The sequence below is a fragment of the Ricinus communis genome, chromosome 6 (genome assembly GCF_019578655.1).
Source record: "Ricinus communis isolate WT05 ecotype wild-type chromosome 6, ASM1957865v1, whole genome shotgun sequence".
Lineage (NCBI taxonomy): Eukaryota > Viridiplantae > Streptophyta > Magnoliopsida > Malpighiales > Euphorbiaceae > Ricinus > Ricinus communis.
In genome coordinates this window covers 23,734,898-23,753,088 of record NC_063261.1, presented here as the reverse complement: position 1 = coordinate 23,753,088, position 18,191 = coordinate 23,734,898, and the positions used below count along the sequence as shown (strand labels likewise).

At 30.6% G+C, this 18,191-nt stretch overlaps 2 protein-coding genes across 6 annotated transcripts; both read right to left on the bottom strand.

The window, feature by feature from the left end:
• Positions 1 to 708: 708 nt before the first annotated feature.
• Positions 709 to 5,371, bottom strand: LOC8265966. 4 transcript variants are annotated; one of them, XM_048375745.1, is made up of 8 exons: positions 5,234 to 5,371; positions 4,002 to 4,133; positions 3,801 to 3,916; positions 3,621 to 3,702; positions 3,264 to 3,323; positions 3,076 to 3,183; positions 2,198 to 2,243; positions 709 to 1,229 (listed from the first exon to the last, which is right to left on the bottom strand). In XM_048375745.1, exons 1-8 carry the CDS (start codon positions 5,261 to 5,263, stop codon positions 1,018 to 1,020), a joined length of 786 nt encoding a protein of 261 aa, XP_048231702.1. In that variant the 5' UTR covers positions 5,264 to 5,371; the 3' UTR covers positions 709 to 1,017. The 4 variants fall into 4 exon arrangements, with proteins under 4 accessions (XP_048231702.1, XP_048231703.1, XP_002528442.2 ...); XM_048375746.1 differs by having other exon boundaries at positions 4,002 to 4,130; XM_002528396.4 differs by lacking the exon at positions 5,234 to 5,371 and adding an exon at positions 4,213 to 4,600.
• LOC8265965 (ACT domain-containing protein ACR9) lies at positions 5,035 to 8,925 on the bottom strand. Of its 2 annotated transcripts, XR_007216355.1 has the most exons (7): positions 8,305 to 8,925; positions 7,777 to 7,995; positions 7,580 to 7,685; positions 6,411 to 6,759; positions 5,768 to 6,052; positions 5,234 to 5,660; positions 5,035 to 5,111 (listed from the first exon to the last, which is right to left on the bottom strand). XR_007216355.1 is itself a non-coding variant. In XM_002528395.4 (6 exons), exons 1-6 carry the CDS (start codon positions 8,459 to 8,461, stop codon positions 5,514 to 5,516), a joined length of 1,263 nt encoding a protein of 420 aa, XP_002528441.1. In that variant the 5' UTR covers positions 8,462 to 8,925; the 3' UTR covers positions 5,176 to 5,513. The 2 variants fall into 2 exon arrangements, 1 of the variants encoding a protein (XP_002528441.1); XM_002528395.4 differs by lacking the exon at positions 5,035 to 5,111 and having other exon boundaries at positions 5,176 to 5,660.
• Positions 8,926 to 18,191: the final 9,266 nt, after the last annotated feature.

The following is an 18,191-nucleotide window of genomic DNA, read 5'->3' as shown; positions in this document are numbered from 1 at the left end:
GCTAACGAATTGAAAAGAAAGTCAGAGAATAATTTCTTTTAATGTTTGATTGTTAAAAAAGTGAAATTAAAAGAAAGTTAAAAGAATAAATTCTTCTAATGTTCGTTTGTTAAAAAATGGAAGGAAAATGAGAGAATAAGAGTACGGAAAGAAAGATAAAATAGAAAATGAGTAGAGTTTGTTTTCTCTTTTAGGAAAGTGAAAGGAAAAATCTTTAATAAAAAGATTGGTCCTATCCAAATCCTAGTAATGGACAAACATGACATTATATTAGATTGAGTTGGGTTCTTAAAAATGCTTATAACTTTATACTGTTTGATGGAATATTATTTTCCTCATGTTTGTAGGTTCTATGAAATGAATGACTATCCTATTAAAAGTGAATTATGATCAAGAGAGCAAAGGTATGGGATTCCCGTGTTTCAACTCTTTAAAGCTTGCATGACATCGAAATGTTAGATGAGCTTTTTCACCTCAGAGATCACCATGATTCAGATATGAAAAGACAAATGATCATCAAATGGACATTTAAGCAGATCAAGATAGGAGATGAAACATCTGATGTACAAAATCGAGATTATTCTCTTACGTTTTATTATAGAATAAGCTATTAGTAGCACCAAGCGTGATGCATCAGAAACTTCCTAAGATATTCCAAAAACATATCTAGCACTTGTAATCAATCACATTAGTTTGTCAAGATTGCTCTTGTTTATAATAATTTATCATTGATATCAATGTAACCCTTTTAGCTAAAGGAAAAGGCAGAAAATAAATACATTTACTTACGTCAGAGCTCCCAGCAAGTTTATGCAACCCAGTGATCGAAATCTAAAGATCGATTACTTTTGAACCTATTAATCACTTTAGGACCTAAAACTTTTGAACTAATGCCATCGCTACCCCCATCGATGCATCGATAGGATGAATGCTGGACTGCCGTACTGACCTTCTATCTTAGTAGACTTAAGCTTACACGTTTTTTGATAGCTCACCATCTAGCTTCTTAAGGGATCTCTAAAGCTGCTCATTAAGCAGCCGTGTCTCTTCCTCCTCAATTCTTTGTAACCATTTCAATCCGAGATCACATCCTGCTTTTGCTGCAATCTGGAATTGTTCTTTTGCCAACTCTACTGGATTCATCTCAGCGATTTCAGCATCCTTTGCCTTTTTGGCAGAGGAACTCCTCTTTAATTTGAATTTCATTAGTGATTCTGGGACTTGAGCACCTGCAACATACATCATTTAGCACAAATCAAACTAAACAGCATTTGTCTTTTGTATTTTCATGGATAATCAATATACATTATGAACCTCATTTAATTCCCTTGTCTGGATAAAGTTCAAAAAGGATACTAAAATACAAGAAGGCATCTCCAATCTGTATCAACTTTAATAATCGATAACTTGGTGTATAGCAATATTCAAGTAAAATGTGAAAAACTTCGTGCCTGATAAGAGAAAGAGAAAGGGAAAGACGGAAGCATAGAAAACGATTTGCAGTATGGAACGTCCCTCAGCAGGTTTTAAGTCTCATATTTGTCTCCATTATGCAAACATAAGATTCAAACTAGTCCGCAAGCGTGCTTTGGCAGTTTTTGTCACTAAAAAATTTTAGTGCGGGGCTTTTGACTTGTTAATAACAAAATATATTAATTGGCAAAAGAAAAAAGCAGTGCCTTGCAACTTGGAAGAAAAAAAGACATGTACCTAATTCAAACAAGTATCTAATAAATCACATTTGGTAATCATAGTTGAACTTCAAATTGTTAAAACTACAAGAAACTAAAAATATCTTAAGAGATTAGGATATTAAATTACTGATGGAAATGGAAAATGAAATTGAATTGAGAACATTCAATTTAAAGGTAACAAACACGGAAACACTTTATTTATATGTGCAGTTTTAAATATTCCAAACATCAAGAAACAGATAATCAGAATGCATAACTTCATTATCATAACTATTGCATACAGAAATCAATGGAAGTATCACATAAACAATTAACGCATTGTATAGTCACATTTTCTTTTAACATAACAAAAACCAAAGCAAATTTGACAACAAAGTTAAAATAAACATGTATTCGTATGTAGAGAATCTATCAATTGAGTGCATAATGGAAAGGGAAAAAGAAGAAACTACTAACAACCTCTGAATTCTAACAGATTAGCAAACAAAGTTGGATGAACTAACCTCTAAGAAGGAGAGATCCATATGCTACAGCTGCACCAGCATGCCCCTGCAAAGAGTACTAATGTAAGGAGAGATCTCTATGAAATTGATTCACAAACAATGATGTTAAAATAATATGAACATCTGCATTTTCCTTTTCCTTCAGATCTCATGCCAATTTCTGTCATAGCATCACAGGCACTGTGCCAATATATCAGCCTTGTGATTGTAGACATGAAGGCTACTTCAGCATGAAACAGGAAAAGAACCTAGTCAGGTAACAATGAGTTGTATACCCCTGCATAATGTTCAAGATCATTATGCATTTAGTCCAGGCATGAACTTCAGATAGCAGTTTCATGCTGCAAATATTTCATTAAGAGCTGCTCCTTTGGACCATCAGTCTCCATATCAAGGTGTAAATTACAGTGGTCTCCAATTATACTTTTGAACCCTTTTACCATTACTCCAAAAAGACACGAATTAGTGCACCTATTATTTCACTCAAATATTATCTTGAAAGTTTTATCATTTTCATCAAACAGGACTTTATTCAGAAGCCTCAGAACTTATTTAGATGGTACTGTAAGAAACAGTCTCAAACATTCGCCTTGTTTTCAATTCCAAGTGTTAACAGCTGTTTCAGCACCAAGTAATCCTAACACAATTAAGCCCTTAAAAGTTAATGGTAAATATTGGTGGTGGTCTTATATATGCTCCAGAGCTGTGCTGTATATGAGCAAAAAGATGCTCAAGACTTTCTGAAATCAACTTGACAATTTAACAACAATCAGAAAAAGTCAAATCTCTAAAATAGCATCTGTGAAATCCTATTATAAAATACAACTGTTTTGGAAGCTAAATTGAAGACGATGAAATTAAAGGGCAATTTCTATTACCTTCTCTGATGCCCTGTGAAAACACCATAAAGCTGAGGCAAAATCTTGCTTCACACAGTCCCCCGTCAAATATACAGCACCGAGAAGATAAAGAGCACCTGGATGCAACTATAACACAGGAAGCTTAAATAAAGCTTTGAGATATTACGCAAGCATAGCTAGTAAATACATCCTTTAAGAAAATACACCTGGTCAACAGCCTTCTCCAAATAATAAAATGCTTGTTGATCTGACTGGACATAGTCATTCTATCCAAAACCAAGACAAAAGAATAAGATAACCAAAAAGAAAAAGTCTAATAGATACACGGGCATCAACATATATCAAGCTTTAACATTTAAATCACTGAACTTTGCAACTCATCAGCATGGACTTAAATTGATTTTAGTATTGTCAACAATCAGTTCAATGAAAATTCCAAATGTAAAGCAGTAAGCTCATTGTTCATATAATGTATAGTGTTTTGGACGATGGGTTTTTTTTTTTTTTTCTTTTGTTCATAGTTTCATTCAGAAAATCACTAAACACACATAAATTAGCCTAACCTCAACTCTTAGACGACAACCCAATTCGTATTGTGCCTCTGGATCACCCATATCTGCAGCTTCAACTAATAAAGCAGCTCCTCTATGTCATAACAAACCAAAAAAAACATCAATATTGAAGATAATAGAACACTAGCAGCAAGTTAGAAAAGAAAAGGCGAATTAGGTAAACAGACTTACATAGCTTTACACGCACCAGGAACATGATACTTCAAATGCAATTTTGACAACCAAAACCTAGCATGTGTATTTGAGTTGTCTGCCTCTAAAGCCAATTCAAAATTCTCCTTTGCAGTCTGATATCGAATTTTATGAATTAAATCAAAATAAATACACAAATCCAAATTATAGGAATTTAATTCAAAGAGCTAGAAAGAGTACCCTGAGAAGAGGGATTAAGCGGGAATCATTAAGTTCGCAGTAATCGATAACTCTGTCTACTTCTTTTAAAGCGCTCCATCCTTTCGCTATGAATTCCATTGCTTTCTTGTTTCTACTGTGCATCTCTCTCTTCTCCATTTTAAATGTTGAAAAGTAAGAACTCAATTGTAGTGTAGACAGGTCGATTAAACATAACAAATAACTTACTTACATAAGGATTGTAGAAAAGTAAGCGATTCAGTAATGTTTCATTCTTCTTCATGTATTGTCTCAGCATCTTTGCTCAATAATTCAAACTTAGATGATCTCCTATAAACTAAGGCAAATTTTCATTGAGGATTTTTATCGAACAGAAAACGGGACAAGTATGTAGTGGCGCGCAAAAGGCCCTTTTCTCTTTTTCCTAGATTTAGCTGCTAAGGGACAAGTATGTAGTTGCGCGCAAAAGGCCCTTTTCTCTTTTTCCTAGATTTAGCTGCTAAGGGACAAGTATGTTGCCAAAAACGTAGTCGTTTAAGATGAAAAGCAGAGTCAGATTGTCAAATTTATTTGGCAAAAACCCATTTCTAAGGACTCCTATAAAACCCCATACAGTTTTAGAAACAATAGACATAATATGGCCATTGTTTATAAATAATCTTAATAATTAGTAGCATAATTTTAATAATTCAGATTAATAAAGAAATATTAATAAAAGAGTTTACAATCTTGTCCGTCTAAAAATCGCATATAATTTTTAGTTTAAGGGTTAATCTGCAAAGACTAGTATTATTTTTGTCACATTGAAAACTCTAATCCCTCCTAAATTAACAATAACAACTTACCTTTTCAACGGGGTAATAAGGTCTAGGGTTATGGACTTGTTACACTGATGCAGGCTTATTTGCCAGACTTGCAAGATAAACTGTTCTGCATTTGGATGGAAGAGCCCAAGAAAAGTCTTTTAATGTTAAAGGAATAGTACTTAAGAAACCTTTTAAAACACTAGGAAAAAAGAAATTAACAACTCACTGCTTAAAAATTGACAAGCTCATGAACTTAACAATGGGTTTGGCCATTGATTTTTAACTTTGTCGATTATATTTCCAAGTCCTGAGATATTTTCCTTCCCTAGAAACACCAACGGTTGTTCTAATTCATGGCAGCATTACAGTAATGCAAATGAACCAAACCATCAGAGAAAAGTTGAAAATAGCAAGAAGAACAAGAACTTCAAGATATTTACAACTTACAATTGAAACTGGTTCCCACAAAGTATCCATCGATACTGATAGTGAGATGATTCTATGATCAAATTGCAATTACATGGTTGGAGCCTAGATGCGTTGCCACCGGACTGGATAGTACACAGTGACAAGCCTGACAATGCAACATAGATCATCTGACTGAACAGTAATTCGCTGTTCGTCCAGAGATGTGCAAACAGGGAACCCCTTGAAGTGCAGAGGTATACAGCTTGAGAGAAATTGCAAGGATCGGCCAAACTTTGTCCCTCTCCAGCACGTAGATCATCTACCAGCCCATTAGTGTCTTTTTAACTCTATCCACTATTTGCTTTCTGGCTTGAGCACTTGCTAATGGAACTTCACAATTTTCGTTCAAGAGAAATCTGTATACTTCCCACTGTTGATCCTGAGTCGAGTGTCTCGCGATTTCAGCCTAAAATAACAACAGGTAAACAAGCTTAATCAGCAAACCAAAGTAGGAGCTCATTCATGTGTTAGATTATACAGCAGAAAATGTTCATGTAGCTATCATATCCTTACCGAGAAAATGCATATTCCTAATGTTTTTAGAGCCAAAGTGACATCATAGAAAACACGAGGTCGTCCCTTCCCAGACAACTCAACAGGGTTAGCAACCAAGAGTTCCGTATCTGGTCCTCGGTTGGCAATAATAACTCGAAATGGACGAAGCATCTCTGCCTTTAAACGAGAACACAACATAAGCTGATGCTTAGGATCCATTATCTTCTTCCCATCAGTTTGTTGAATAAATAGGTCCATATTCCGGTACCCTTTTAAACTTGACGAGAATCTACCATAAGCAACCTATATGAGATAAAACAACAACAATCCATTGTAAACTAAAAGACAGTCAACTACCGAGATGCATAATAGAGCACATATGCAAGGAGAGTCCTATTCTGAGACGGACAAAGATAAAATTTACATGGGTGAAGAAATAGAAACATATCCTCCCTACAATAGTCAAGAAAACCAATGGACGCTGTCCAGCAGAAGCCCATAAAGGGTGGGACCACCAGATAATGCATATACTAATTCAATATCCCATATTTTTTGGAGAACCTCATAATGCGTCACCGTAGCGCAAAAGAAAAATTCCATTTCAAAATAGCTGCATGAGAAACAGACAGATCTGATATCATAAAGAATCATAGTGAAGTACCCGGATATTGCAGTCCTTTGACGTCCTCAATATGTCATAAAACAGGCCTTTCTGATCAATACATTTTAATTGAAGTAATGTATGAGCCGGACTCATATTATTATCTACTGTAACAGTGGCCTTATCTGCTATTGTATCCGTGCAGAGGGCCTGCGAACAGGTTTTCTCTTCTAATTGCTCACAACTAAATAATTCCTCTGCAATTGGCAGAGGGAGGGAAGAGAAAGCCTGGAGACTTTCATATTCAGGTCCTGCCAGTTGAAGTTCACAGCTGATACAACATTCTTTGAAAACAGAAGCCAGATGCCTGCACGTGTCACTTCGCCTTTTTTCTGTGTGTAAAAGATCCCTGACATGAGATAATATTACATTAAAACCAGAATCACTGGATAACCACAAATTTTGCACAATTAGTGCCTGATAGTATTTCAGGATGTTCTGTTGACTTTTAGTTCCAAATTTACTGCATGTATGCACACAAAAATGCCCACGAGCACCAGTAAGCTATTCACTAAAAATTGGAAAAGCCACATAAAGTGCAGATCACATGAATGCACAGGCATGCTTTGGTTTCGAGAAAGTTTTCGAGAAAGTAAGTCTTAAAAACGAGAACACCATCAAATCTCTTGCATGTGTTCCCAGAAGCATCATGTGTTTTAACCTACTAGTGTCTGACCTAATAATTTAACAGTAAAATATGCTTAATTGTAATACCATCCTTCAAGCTTTGCATTCATCCATCTCAAAAACGTTACATGCCATGCCTTATGAGCATATCAGGAAGCGGGTAAGACAACTAACACAACACTGATGTGTTGCTTTTCAAAAAAAAAAAAAAAAACAAAAACACTGATGTGTTTACATGTGAAAGCTAAAACATAAAACTTTTCACTAAAGAGATTCATTAAACCTGAAGTAAATTCGAACCATGACCGTGCAATAATTAACTCAGACAAACAAGACAAGATGAACAACTGGACAAACTGCTAACAATAAATAAAAATGCCACCTACCACTCCATCACTAGATATCCAGGATCATAAAACATTACATTAACCCATGATGATATCAATGCAGTTAGTTGGCACATATCATATGCAATAAAAATCTGCAGTTAGTTGGCACATACATACGCAATAAAATTCTTAGGAATCAGATACAAAACTCACAATCCATCCGTAATGAAGAAGAGGTCAACAACTTTCCCATCCGGAGTTGTCATAACTTTCACTCTTTGAATTGTAAATTCAAGCTCAGTAAGTATTTTGGCAACATCTTCATAGACATAACAAAAGAAATTAATAACTCATACTCCAATCATACCATTCATTAATTAGATTAAATCAATAAACCATTTTTTCATTACCATGCAGTAGTCCTTTCCTGTCAACAAAACAAAACTTCAAGAGATACAATGAAGGCACGGAAGTAACATTAGACTTCTGATCGAAATAGAATGGACCCAAACAAGGAGGTGAAGCACAAGAAAGCCTGTTTTTTAAGCTATCCCAATTAACTTTATGTGAAGTAGAGTGTGGAACCACCCAAAATACTATGTAACACCATCTTCCATCTGTTGAAAAATCTGCATTCCAAAAATAACTTCATTTCAATTCTCAAAACCTATACTATTTCACATTGAATTCAACACAAAACTAGAAACTTTAATTTCTTTTCCATTAAAAAAAAAGTCATGAAAATCCATTCTTTCTTGTTTTCTACTTCGGAATTAAAGCCCCAAAACTATAAAGATATTGTCTTTTAAAAAGACAACAATAAAAACATCAAGAATCTCTGAAACTAAAAAAGCCCAGAAAGGAAACATAACCAGAATAGCAATAAAATGACAAATGAAGTGTAAAGATACAGATTTTCGCTAAGTGGACATATATACCCGCACGAGAAATGGAAAGCCCAAACTCAAGGATAATACGGCAAAGGTCACAGCCGAGACCAGCCTGATCAGGGCAATTAACGGTAACAACGGTGGGATCGCCGGAGTTTTTGGCTGGTTCAATCAAAACAACGTCGTCGCTGCTCGGCATACCCATTGCTCCGAAGCAAATAAAAAAAGTAGAGAAATGCTCTTGAAAGAACGTTGAGAATTCACTGTCGGGCGGAGGGTATTGTCGGAAATTGTCAAGAGCTTCAGGTGGGAGGTGTTATGTTAGAAGGCTGTGGAGAGAGAGAGAAAAGGTTATTTGTTTTTTAGGCTGTCGGTTAATGAGGGAGGGCCCACAAGAGGAGTTGTGTCCGAGCCAGCTTGTTTATGTGGGGACATGTACTTTTTGGCTGCTTGTTTCCTTCTTTTTTTTTTTTTTAATAATAAATTAGGGTTTATAAAAGATGCAAATTTGCCTTTTGATTTTGATTTTGGTTTTGTCTTTACAATGATTAATTAATAGGGCACTTGCTTTCTTCCTAAAACTAGACTAAATTAATAGACTGTAAGCCTCCCACAAGCTTAATTGCTACGAATGCTCTACACAAGTTGCCCGCAATCAGACATTTTTTTTAGTGGAAAAAATGTGGATTTTTCATCAATAGAAATTTAAAAATATAGGTTGAGAAAAAAATTAAAAACACTAATTACATCCAAAAAATATATAAAACAAAATCTTATTTAAAAGAAAAAAATTATCTTTAATATTCTTCAAATGTGTTGATAGAAAGTTCATTTATAATCATCAATAAATTACCTGCTTAAAATAGATTTTTTACTTTCGAATGAATTTAATTTTATTTAATGGGAAAACTAAATTATTAAATTAAGGGGTAAAACATTATATTATATTAAAATATAATTTAATGGTAAGACCAAATTATGTAAAAATTCTTGATCCCATAATGTAAAAGTTCACTTAGATTAATGGTAAGACCAAATTATGTAGAAATTCATAGTCGAGGATTAAGAATAAGAAGAGTAAAAATAAATTGTTAATAAATTAATTTTAACTTGAGCATAATTATTAGTAGATTTAAATTAATTTAATAAATTTATTTTTTATATTATTAATTTTTTATATATTTTTATATATATTTAGTTTCACATCATTCTAATACATATAGCAAATTAGCTCAAACACTAATATAAATCTGACGTCCTGAATTATAAATAATTGAATCTTTAACGTTTTATTGTATTTTAAGATGTCTCTATAAGTCTGAAAACTATTGTATTATTTTCTTGTAGTGTTACAATTTTTTAATACCTATTATTTTCTGTTAGTTTCCCTTCACAGTTTTGTTCTTACTGTTGATTTTTATTTACATGATGTACAAAGTTGAGATTTTTGAGCCCAAAACGAACCGTTTTACAAAAATAATATTAATTCCTATATATTAATTCTTTCAAATGAAAAAATTATGTTTTAAATTATCGTTGCACGTTGAATTCTTTTTAATTGAATTATAAAGATGCACAATACGTTTTCTGCATTTGTATGTATTATATTATTCATAATAAACTAAATCTTAAATTAAAAGATATAATGTAGTCTAGGCAGCATTTTTCAGTTTTTCCAACTAATAAATCAAAAATAAATGCTAGCACTCTTCTCTTTTGAACAAGTAATTATTTTTTCCATGGATTTACTGGATTCGACTTTTTCAATTTAATAACTTATTATATATTTAATAATTTAAGTTAATTTTATATTTTTTCAATAAATAAAAATAAAATAAATTTATTAACTAACATAAAGACAAATCTCTTTTACATATATAATATATTATAACTTAAAATTTACAATATTAGCTTTAACTTTAAAAATATATTTTATTATATGAATCATAGAATTTTTATTTTTAGTAATTTTATATTTTTATAATTATCTATACAAAAGTAAAGTCTATTTAAAATTGTTAAAAATAAAAAAATATTGTTCATCTAATATAATATTTTTAAAATTGAACATTAGTAAATAAATTTGTTTACTTTTATTTATTAAGAAGAATAAAATTAATTTAATTTGTTAAATAGGTAGTGAGTCAACTCTAAGGTTAAAAGTTGAATAAAATAAACCAATAAAAAAGCAATCATTTAAAAAAAGTGTTCAAGAGATAATGTTGTTAGCATTCCTCATAAATCGAATATATAAATTATATGAAACTATTATAAGTTGGATTAAATTGAGAGCTTAAATTATGAGTTGTGTTAAACTACAATTGTCGGAAAAAGCTCAATCTAAATATTTTGTTTAAAAGAAAAAATTAACTATAAAATAACTACTAAAAATTCTCCAAAAAAATCAAGAGATTTATGTTTTGTAATTTCCAAGCTGAACTGCTTTTACTTTCATTAATTTACAGTAAACTTATAAAATTTATTCTCATAAAAGGTAAAATTTCAAAAACTATTTTATGGCTTGGCGCTTTTTCGCTTGATGGACAAAAATATTTTTTGTATCAAAGAATTGCCATATATTTTAATGTTTTAGTATCTTTTAGATACAATTTTTTTTGTATAGTTTTACATATATTTATAGTATAACTTTTTGAACTTTCTCCTAAAATAAATTAGTTTCTTTCGGATTGAAGCTTATATATTGAGGTGTTTAATACTTTTGATTTTTATTTTATGGTCTTTTTTTTGTTGTCCTTTTATTAAGAATGACCTTGTACTAATGAATATGTATATTAGAACTTTACCTGAAAATATTTTTTGAAAAAAAATGAGAGGTAGGAAAATAGTTTGATCAGTGAGGGAAAATATTATATGTTAGGGATTTTATTTTTTCTATTATATGTAAGGATTAAAGAAAAAAAGAAAAATTAAAGCCCCATTTATTAGGAAAATATTCTTCAAATGTTTCAGTATTTGGGATGTTTAAGAAAATATGTCAAAGGAAAATATTATAGAAAAATTTATGTCTTTAATTGGAAAATCACTTTCCCTTTTGAAAATGAGAGGATAATTTTGTTCACTCTTTTTCTATTTTTACTTCCATCCCCAACTCTCCTTCATGATTTTCAGCATCACAATTAAACATAAGAAAATAAATTATTTTCTAAAAAATAACATTTTCCTCACAAAAAATTTATCAGAAATAAATAAAATTGTAATTTCTTGCTAATAGTATCCAAGACACATAATTTACAAAGTAGTATTAACTCAGATTTTCCCAGAGTTGGATGAATCAGCTGATTAAGCAAGTGGCAGACCATATTGATGAAAGGGGACAACCAATCAATTTTTATTTTAAATAATCAATTATTAGATGTAATGCATCATAATAATAGGATAATATTGAAAAAAGAGTCAACAATTGTATATACAACAAAATGATTAAAAAAGACCACCTCAACTTGATTTAAACTAATTACTTTGTATTGGTTTTATATCATTTGAGTTTTTCCACACCAATAATAGAATTTATAAATATGGCTGATCATGCTTCACTTTCCAATTAATTAATCTCTACTTTAATGATCAAAGGAGCTACACTTTTTATGAAATCACCATATGAAAATCACATATTGGGTTTAAATCCAGCCTTTATAGCAGGCGAATTATCATTTTTATGACAAACATAAAATTATTGTATTCTATAATCAAATCTGTGTGCCTAATTTGGAAATGTTTGATAATTATAATCAATTGTAGGTTGATCAAAATTAAGCCACATATCGCATGATAATGACATATTTTATATTTATATGCAAGCATGATATGGCATATTTTATGTGTATATGCGAGATCCACTCTGATATTTTATTGACACATCATCTACTGACTTTGTTTTTTTGTCAACAAATAGATTTTAGATTTTATAGTGTCTAAAATAGCCAAAATTACAGGGAGAAGTGAAGGTTTCTTATACTTTAATCAAACCTAATCACAAAGATAACTTTCAAATGGGCTTTGGAGCTCATTCATTAATCTAATCTAGAATAAAATAACAAATATAAAATTAAAGGCTCAAAAGTTAAATATAACCCAAAACATTATAAAGCTCATCTATATATTAAACAAGAAACCCTAATTTTTTTTTTCATTTATAGAGGACTTGCATAGCCATCGTCAGTCATCATTGCTACTGCTGCTACTACTATTTCCAGCCGCTAACATATTTTGGACTCTATCATATAATCATAGATATTCTTTATCTTTTCAACATTAGAAATGCACCTTTCAGGCTTTAAAAATGTTGCTCTTCATTAATTTTCAACAAATCCATAAAAGAATCTAAACTTTCTCTACTAAAAGAGAGAAAAGAGGGGATAACACAGAAAAGAAAAAAAAACCCTAGAAAGAGCATATAATGGCTAGATTATGACAAAATCATGATAAAAGATGAAAAACTACGTAGAAACAAGAAGAAAATAGATTGTTGCCGGCGGCTATCAGATCATGCACTAGCAGCTGCAAGAGGAGGAGAAAAAAAAACCCTAATTTTTAGAGAGAAAGAAAAGAAAAGACTTTTAAAGAGATATAAATCAATTCCTGAAATTTATTGGTATCACTCACAGACTAAGTTGGTTAGTTTCCTTAATATTAATAACCAAGTATATTGATACAATAAGAGCATAATAACATTGAAATCCATAAACTCTCATTTATATTCTCCATTTTCCTCCTTCGATTACAATTAATTCCACTATTGTTAACATCCCACATTTTGCCATTTGTTCGCCTCTTTCAAAACAAAAATGAGATAAAACCTAATACTTGCACATTCTCAAAAGTTAGAAGAAGTTGTTAGTATTCATTGTCTCAAAGAAGAGAAAATCCCACAATTAAAGTAAACGTAATATGTTAAAGGGTTAAACCTTTGAAGTCTAAATGCAATCTTAATCTCAACCTTTTGCAATTTTTATAAATTTAACATATCATTTCAATTTTGGCAACTAAGATTTTTAAATTTAGCAAATCAAATCACCAATATATTATTGTGATATTGAAGTACTTATGTATTAAGCAAGTGCCTTAATTAATAGACATATTAGCAAAAGATAAAATTGTGTATTTTGGATAATTAAAACACATCATTTTGCTAGTTTATATTTTTATCCCCAAATTTGGAAACAACAAACCCTAAAACACCATCTTTTTCTTCTTCATGTTTTCCATTTTGGCTTAAATTGAGGATTTGAAATTGTCTTCTTCATCCATTCACACATCAAACTCACTTCAATCAGACTCTCGCCCTTCTCCCTTGCTAGTTTGTAATTTATGAGAAAAGGTTGAATAACTTTATGTTAAGAAAAGAAAATCTTAAAGATAGAAAATTTTGAAGGAGAAGCTGAGAATATTGAAAGCATCAGCTAGAGGAGTGGTGGTAGTACTGTTTGTTCTACTTGTCCATGCATTATCTTGTTCGAACCAAAGTGGTGCCATGAGTATAGTAATGAAGAAGGAGCTCATGTTGAATTAGGCTTAGTCAATCAGTTTATACTGTATGTAGATGACTATAGCATGAACTGATATGGCTGCTTATGCTGAATTAGTAAAGCCATCTAATAACAATTAATAGTTATTGAAATATGCTGCTTAACATTTTCATATCCTCAATTTAAGTCAGATGAAGAACACGAATAAGAAGAAAAAGATAGTATTTTAGAATTTGTTGTTTCCAGATATGGGGATAAGAATAAGCAAAACTGGTTATTGTGGTCATCCTGATAGGGGTTTTCCTACTCCATAAAGTGTAGCAATGCAAGTCAGTATTATACTACACTGAAAAATCATCATGATCTCTTAAATAGACATCTAAAATGATTTACAAAGCATATACTAATTCATTTCTATCACTATATTTGATTTTGTTTATCCTAGATTTATCTTAACACTGAATTCTTTTTGAACCATATTTTTACACTGAATTGTAAACTGAAAGAAAGGCTAAATAGAACACACTTTTAATTAGAATCTAGAGAGCACTGCAAAAGATTAGAAAATCTTGTGCAAAATTGAAAAAAATTATATGAAAATCATTAAAGCTAGTAATAGAATAAAATAGTATATACTGTCGATAGAATTTGGCTTTAGTCCAACTAATATCAATATCACTAGAACTAAACATTTAGTTGGTTGGACTTTGATCCTTATAGATTATTTATATTTCATATTCCTTAATGATGTTGAACATCTAATACTTTCCTCAAGTACAACTGGATCCTTAATGATGTTGAACATCTAATACTTTCCTCAAGTACAACTGGAACAAGATTTATCGGAAAATGAACTAATACCAAATTAAAAATTGAGATTGAATTGATTAAAGGGAGAGTGTAAACCTCTACCAATAGAATTTGGACTGGGCGCAACTAATATCAAAATAATTAGAACTAATTATTTGATTTGATTGGACTTTAACCTTTACAAATTGTTTGTATTTTTTTATTTCTTAATGATGGTGAAATCTTTAACAGAAGAAAATCAATTTGTTACTGATATGTCTTTTTTAGTACTCGCAAGTGCACGAACCGTTCCTATAGTAAGGAGTAAGTTCACCACGAGATCGATCTCTCAAGAAACTATGAGGGCGCTTATTTTAAAAAATAATTATCAACACAAAACAATAAAAGTAAATCTAAACACTCTAAATCAATATTTTGAGAGAATCATATCCATAAAGTAAAGTAACTAAACAATAAATAAATATGCAGTGCAATACAAATGCAAATGCTTATGATATAAAATTATATGCTAAAAATAGTATTTAATCTAGCCATTTACTTAGTAATCTTCTTGTTTTACTTTAAGCCTAGATCTAATAAATGAGATAGTAATGTGCCTTTTCCCTAAATCACTCAAGCTAATGATGCAACTTAGGTTTCTTATACCAACATAGATTAAAATAAAGATGACGTTTCTAATACTTTTAAACCTAAAGATTTTCATAACAATTACTATTGCTAAATTAATATGATGGTTAACTAACAATAATAATTGAAACTAATAAAGATATGAAGGTAAAGAAATCATTCATTAAATAAATAATGACAAGATTCATACAAAAGTAGAAAGACTAAACTAAACACTTATGAAAACTAGCCTAACATATTTAACCCAATTATCATGGTATTAAATAGAAAGACATAAAACAATAAAATAAAAAGCTCTTTCAAAATTCAGAATTTTTTCAAGTAGAAAGAAGATTGGTCATCAGTTTCAACTTCTTGAAAAGCTCCTTAAATCCTAAAAAAGTAATAAAAACTAACTAAGTGTTTATGGAAAAGTGTAGAAAATTATAGAGAGAATAATGGTGGCAGGTGTAGAGAGCAAGTAGGAGAAAACTCCTCCTCCTTCTTTCTTCCTTCCTCTTCCTCTTTAGGGTTTTGCAGAGATTTATATAGTGGAGAGTCTTCCTCTAAATAAATCTCTCTATAGATGAGTATACTAATATAAGTCTATTTAATATATAAGACTTTAAGTATCTTAATCTCCACCAAATACTATCTCATAAATAACTCTTAATATAAATCCTAATAATTATACAAAATGACTAAAATATCCCTTGGGCCTTATAATTAGCAGTCAATGCATCTTAATCTTGGGCATTGACACGAATATGTCCCATTAAGCTTCTTTTAGCTACATATTTTCCTCTTTTTGCTAATATTCCTAAAAATATCCTTAAATATCTATACATAATTTGGACCGATCAGTTACATTATGTTGTTTACTTATAAGAATAAAATTACTTTGAATTGTCAAGTACATAATTAAATTTGTGAAGCAACAAAAAAGAACAAATCTAACAAATAATAATTTTACTAATTAATAAGCTTAAATTTTAAGAATTAGAAAATAAAGAGAAAAATAATACTTCATAAATTCACATTGCATATACATTTAATACTGAGTCCAAAACGAGTTTACTCATTTGGTAACATGACAAACCTGATTATTTTTAAAATCCTAATTCATAAATTTATGAATATTTAACAATGAAAAATATTTTACAAAATTCCATTTGCTATTTTCTCATAACCTTGTGAATATCCAATAGGAGATCATCTTGAGAGTATAACTCTCTCATATATAATGCTTTCTAATTTCTGTTCGTTTAAACTCTTCCATATTTAGGTAACAATCATACACTAACCAAACATACCACTTGATAATTTAATTACATCTCACCACAACTCTCGAATTGAAATTTATTGTAATAATTTTAATTTTCACCTTAAATTAGAGAGATTGATATAAGGTCAAATTACCATCAAACTCAAACCTAAATGGAAAGAAAATTGAAAGAAAATCATCGGTTCAAATTATATCAAAACGAAAAATAGTAGAATATTTTTTCAAATTGGTTAAATTTCTTTTAAAAAAAATTGGAATTGAAACTAGTTTGGCTTCCTGAAAATCAAATATGGTCCATTTTAGAAGGAACTAAAACCACCACTTCCAAACTGAAGCTGGTGTGGTCATGTCAAAATTTAACAAAAATCGTAAGAAGTCTATTTATAGAAATTCTTTACAGTTTCTTTATTCATAATTAACACTAGAATATACTAATATGGGGAAAGGTTGGTATTTGATGAATTAAAAATTAAACCGATTAGGAAATTATTAATCTCGCCTGAGAATATTATAACCATTGAAGAATTAAAAAAAAAAAAAGAACCAACAAAGTTTTGGTAAGTGAAAATATACTCAAGAAAAGCGATATTAAAATTAAAAAAAAATGTAAATATGATTTTGGTTAAACCTACAATGCCATATCGATAACCGTCAGAAATTGAGACTAAATATTTTTATAAAAATAAAAAAAATTTAGTATTATTTCAGCTGCGCTGTCGAAGTTTGTATGTTTTTCATACCTAACATATATTTTATGTGTGAATTACTTTTCATTTTAACTAACATTTTATAAATTTAAAGATTTGACCGCTAAATCAACTATTCATTAAAAAAGCGAAATTGTTCAATTCGTTATTGGTATTTATAACTTAGGAGGCACATATATGCACAAATTTGACTACTAGCAAGACCATCTAGAATTTTGAATCTAGTTGCTGCTATGACCCATGTACTTGCTACCTAACAAATTCTTTTACTAATAAAGGTGACCGTTGTACCCACTAATCTTCCAGTTTTATGTATATGGATGCCGAGTTCAATCTCAGATTAATATTTTTAAATTACTAAATTATTAGATTATTGGTTTAGCTTCTAGGTGTTTGTAACCCCTTATAAATTTCTGATTGACAAATTCTATTAGTAAACCAATTTAGTTTAACGTTTTGAATGTACTGATTACAGTAACTTTGAAATTGGAAAAGGATTTTATTATCATTGGATGACAGACTAAATGGCTATGATGAAAAATGCAGAAAAGATGTGTCTTCTCTTTTTAATCCCAGAAAGGATAATCACCCAGCTGACCGGATGGCTCACTTGCCCATAATCTTACTATCAATTGCAATAATTTGACGCTCATTCGTGATAACTGCGGTTGTTTCTTATCCATGTTCAGTTGTTTCTTGATTTTTGAGGCTTGGCCTCTGTTTTTACCAAAAACAGAAAACACTATTTGGTTTTTTAATTTAGCTTGAAGGACTATAATAATGCTTACCAAATCTGATTAATAAAGCCATTTTCATTCTATTAACTAATTAGTAATCTAAGTAAATAGCCCTGAATTAGTTTCTCATCTATAAGTGAAATTTCTCGGCGTTCTCATTTCTTGAAGTTAATTAAGGGGAGAAGGAATCGTGGAAAATGATGAGTAATCTTGGACAAGTGAAAGCATAAAGAAAGAAAAGGGAGAGAGACAGGAAGAGCTAACCCATATATAAGGAGGAATGCACTAATCATCATCGTATTGC